This window comes from Phragmites australis, chromosome 11 (genome assembly GCF_958298935.1).
Source record: "Phragmites australis chromosome 11, lpPhrAust1.1, whole genome shotgun sequence".
In the NCBI taxonomy this organism is placed as follows: Eukaryota; Viridiplantae; Streptophyta; class Magnoliopsida; order Poales; family Poaceae; genus Phragmites; species Phragmites australis.
In genome coordinates this window covers 27,305,921-27,309,530 of record NC_084931.1, presented here as the reverse complement: position 1 = coordinate 27,309,530, position 3,610 = coordinate 27,305,921, and the positions used below count along the sequence as shown (strand labels likewise).

The window sequence follows — 3,610 nt, the reverse complement described above, 5'->3', positions numbered from 1 at the left end:
AATTTTTCATAGAAAACATCCATGGGTTTGCAGAAGGAGTCAACTTTATGCCTCATTTTGAAAGAAGGCCATTCACTTATGGCATCTTCAGATTTTGTATAGCAAACGTCTAAACATAAAATCTGCCATCTTAGACGATAGTACTGTTAGTACATTCTGAAATAGTAAAGTTGGAATCTTATTTCCAATTTTACATTTCGTTATATTCTTACAATAATTGCATCGATTCATTGAGATTGAGTCAAGTCATAAAAGGTATATAAAATAATAGAACATTGTCTCTATATTGATAGTAGAGCAAAGAAACATGAGAATATATGAAATATATGTGACCTTTCAGTAGTCAGCAGAGCTCGAGCTAGTTCTAGGTGAAAAAAATGATGTAAACTACATATATAAAGAGACAAACGATGTTGTCCTCTTTTGTAGTAGTTTAGATCCAGCGTCTGCTCTGCAGTGACTGTCAATCTGCATAACCTTCAATCAGCAACCAAAATGTGCTTACGGCAGCGCTGCAGAGCTTACGAGCAGCGTCTCGTATTTCAGACCCAGATTAACATCTTATGTCTACATCAGCGTATCAAAGATAAAATAGACAAATATGCAATATAGCGATTAGAACATTGCACAGATCAAACGGAGCAGAAACACAATAATTAAGGAAGCATCATCATGCATTCAACAGCTGTGTCCAAACCACAACATGGAAGTCCGCAGCTTCCACAACTGAACTAAACTAGATGAGACGACGACACGACAGAGCACTCAAAAGACTCGCTGCAAAATACCAAGTGAAGCATCTCGTAGCTCGAGCTTAGTCGACCTCAAAAGCCTAGCACCCATGGATTAACCTTCAACATGCAGCTTAGTCGACCTCCTCGATCTTGGGGCCAGCGCCGCCGCCCGCCGGCGCGTCCTCGTCCATGCCCCCGGCCATGTCGGCGCCGGCGCCCTGGTACATCTTCGCAATGATGGGGTTGCAGATGCCCTCCAGCTCCTTCATCTTGTCCTCGAACTCGTCGGCTTCGGCGAGCTGGTTGCTGTCGAGCCAGCTGATGGCGCCGTCGATGGCATCCTCGATTTTCTTCTTGTCGTCCGCGGACAGCTTGGAGGCGATCTTGTCGTCCTTGATGGTGTTGCGCATGTTGTACGCGTAGTTCTCCAGCGCATTCTTGGCGTCCACCTTCTTCTTGTGCTCATCGTCCTCCGCCTTGTACTTCTCCGCCTCCTGCACCATCTTCTCGATCTCCTCCTTGCTCAGCCGCCCCTTGTCGTTGGTGATGGTGATCTTGTTCTTCTGCCCTGTCGTCTTGTCCTCGGCCGACACGTTCAAAATGCCGTTGGCGTCGATGTCGAAGCAGACGGTGATCTGGGGCACGCCGCGGGGCGCCGGTGGGATGCCGGAGAGCTCGAACTTGCCGAGGAGGTTGTTGTCCTTGGTCCTGGCGCGCTCGCCCTCGAACACCTGAATCAAGACGCCGGGCTGGTTGTCGGAGTAGGTGGAGAAGACCTGCTCCTTCTTGGTGGGGATGGTGGTGTTCCTCGGGATCAGCACGGTCATGACACCGCCGGCGGTCTCCAGACCAAGGGACAGAGGCGTGACGTCTAGCAGGAGCAGGTCCTGCACCTTCTCATTGCCCTCGCCGCTCAGGATGGCAGCCTGGACGGCAGCGCCGTACGCCACGGCCTCGTCGGGGTTGATGCTCTTGCAGAGCTCCTTGCCGTTGAAGAAGTCCTGGAGCAGCTGCTGCACCTTGGGGATACGGGTGGAGCCGCCGACGAGCACGACGTCGTGCACGCTACTCTTGTCCATCTTGGCGTCGCGGAGGCACTTCTCCACCGGCTCCATGCACTTGCGGAAGAGGTCCATGTTTAACTCCTCGAAACGGGCACGCGTGATGGTGGTGTAGAAGTCGATGCCCTCGTACAGCGAGTCGATCTCGATCGTGGTCTGCGCAGTGGACGAAAGCGTGCGCTTGGCGCGCTCGCAGGCCGTCCGCAGACGCCTCAGTGCGCGGGGGTTGCCGCTGATGTCCTTCTTGTGCTTGCGCTTGAACTCTTGTACGAAGTGGTTCACCATACGGTTGTCGAAGTCCTCACCACCGAGGTGGGTGTCACCGGCAGTGGCCTTGACCTCGAAGATGCCCTCCTCGATTGTCAGCAGCGACACATCAAATGTGCCGCCGCCCAGGTCGAAGATGAGCACGTTCTTCTCGCCGGTGCTGCTGGCCTTCTTGTCGAGCCCGTACGCGATGGCAGCGGCGGTGGGCTCGTTGATGATGCGCATCACGTTGAGGCCGGAGATGACGCCAGCATCCTTGGTGGCCTGCCTCTGGGAGTCGTTGAAGTAGGCCGGGACGGTGACCACGGCGTTCTTGATGGTGGAGCCGAGGTAGGCCTCGGCTATCTCCTTCATCTTGGTGAGCACCATGGAGGAGATCTCCTCGGCGGAGAACTGCTTCTCCTCGCCCTTGTACTGTACGACGATCATAGGCTTGTCGCCCGGCCCAGGCACGACCTTGAACGGCCATAGCTTCATGTCACTCTGCACAGACGGGTCAGAGAACCTCCTACCGATCAACCGCTTCGCGTCTGCACCAAGAAGACAAGCAACAGTAGTCAGTTGGACCGTTAAATCAAAGTTGAAATCAGACAATCTCAAGTTCAGTACGAAAACTGATAAATCTTAGCATTCAGCTATGAATAATCAATGAATGAATAGGTATATTTTGACTACTCTATCAGATATTACCAACGAATCAAAGTTAACGAGGACAATTTACTAAATCAGTCTTCCAGTGAGATTTGAGTTCAATAATGTAACAGCACGGCATATATCATTTAAGCGGACTAGAATAGCATACACTACCGGCACCAACTTATTGCATAAGTAACAAAATTCCCAGTATGATTGCAATCACTAGTAGTAAAATTCAGAAACATAGGACCACACGAAGATAGCAGCACTACTTCCTAAATGGTTTATCCTACTCAAATCGAGCACAGAAATTAAAACAGCTACTGCTCTCGATAGAACAAATTCGCCTCCCAAAGGTTACTGCCACTCATGTCGACCACTGGAACAGAGCATTTACTGCTCACACTGAGCAAATCATCGCAGATCTAAGACCTTAAGCATCAGGGCTTATGGAAATTTCCAGCGCGTGAAGTCAGACAAATCCACTACGCGTGCACTCACAATGAATCAAGCAAACAAGCAAAGGCACAGTTGGCGTTCAAGTTCTAAGGGGAGAAGAGGATGGCGTGACGCACCGAAGACGGTGTTGGTGGGGTTCATGGCGACCTGGTTCTTGGCGGCGTCGCCGATGAGCCGCTCGGTGTCGGTGAAGGCGACATACGACGGCGTGGTGCGGTTCCCCTGGTCGTTGGCGATGATCTCGACGCGGTCGTGCTGCCACACGCCGACGCACGAGTACGTTGTCCCCAGGTCGATCCCGATTGCCGGCCCCTCCCCCTTCGCCATCTCCTCGACGAACGAAAACCCTCACGAAATCCTCGCACGAAAACCTCTCACGAGCGCTGCCGATTGCTGCGACGATTCGCGTGGAAGCTTTTCTCGAGACGAGGGGAGGGGAGGAGACGGGAGGGA

At 52.0% G+C, this 3,610-nt stretch overlaps 1 protein-coding gene across 1 annotated transcript; it reads right to left on the bottom strand.

Annotated features, from left to right (window-relative positions):
• Positions 1-639: 639 nt before the first annotated feature.
• LOC133884468 (heat shock 70 kDa protein 4-like) lies at positions 640-3,610 on the bottom strand. The gene is made up of 2 exons (XM_062323895.1): positions 3,274-3,610; positions 640-2,592 (listed from the first exon to the last, which is right to left on the bottom strand). The coding sequence occupies exons 1-2, from the start codon at positions 3,482-3,484 to the stop codon at positions 866-868; spliced, it is 1,938 nt and encodes a 645-aa protein (XP_062179879.1). The 5' UTR covers positions 3,485-3,610; the 3' UTR covers positions 640-865.

Bases quoted from the DNA above. Each gene is read 5' to 3' on its own strand.
- LOC133884468 (XM_062323895.1), bottom strand. From the start codon at position 3,484: ATGGCGAAGGGGGAGGGGCCGGCAATCGGGATCGACCTGGGGACAACG. The intron at 2,593-3,273 runs GTGCGTCACGCC...TTCTTGGTGCAG, and splicing joins CCCCACCAACACCGTCTTCG to ACGCGAAGCGGTTGATCGGT.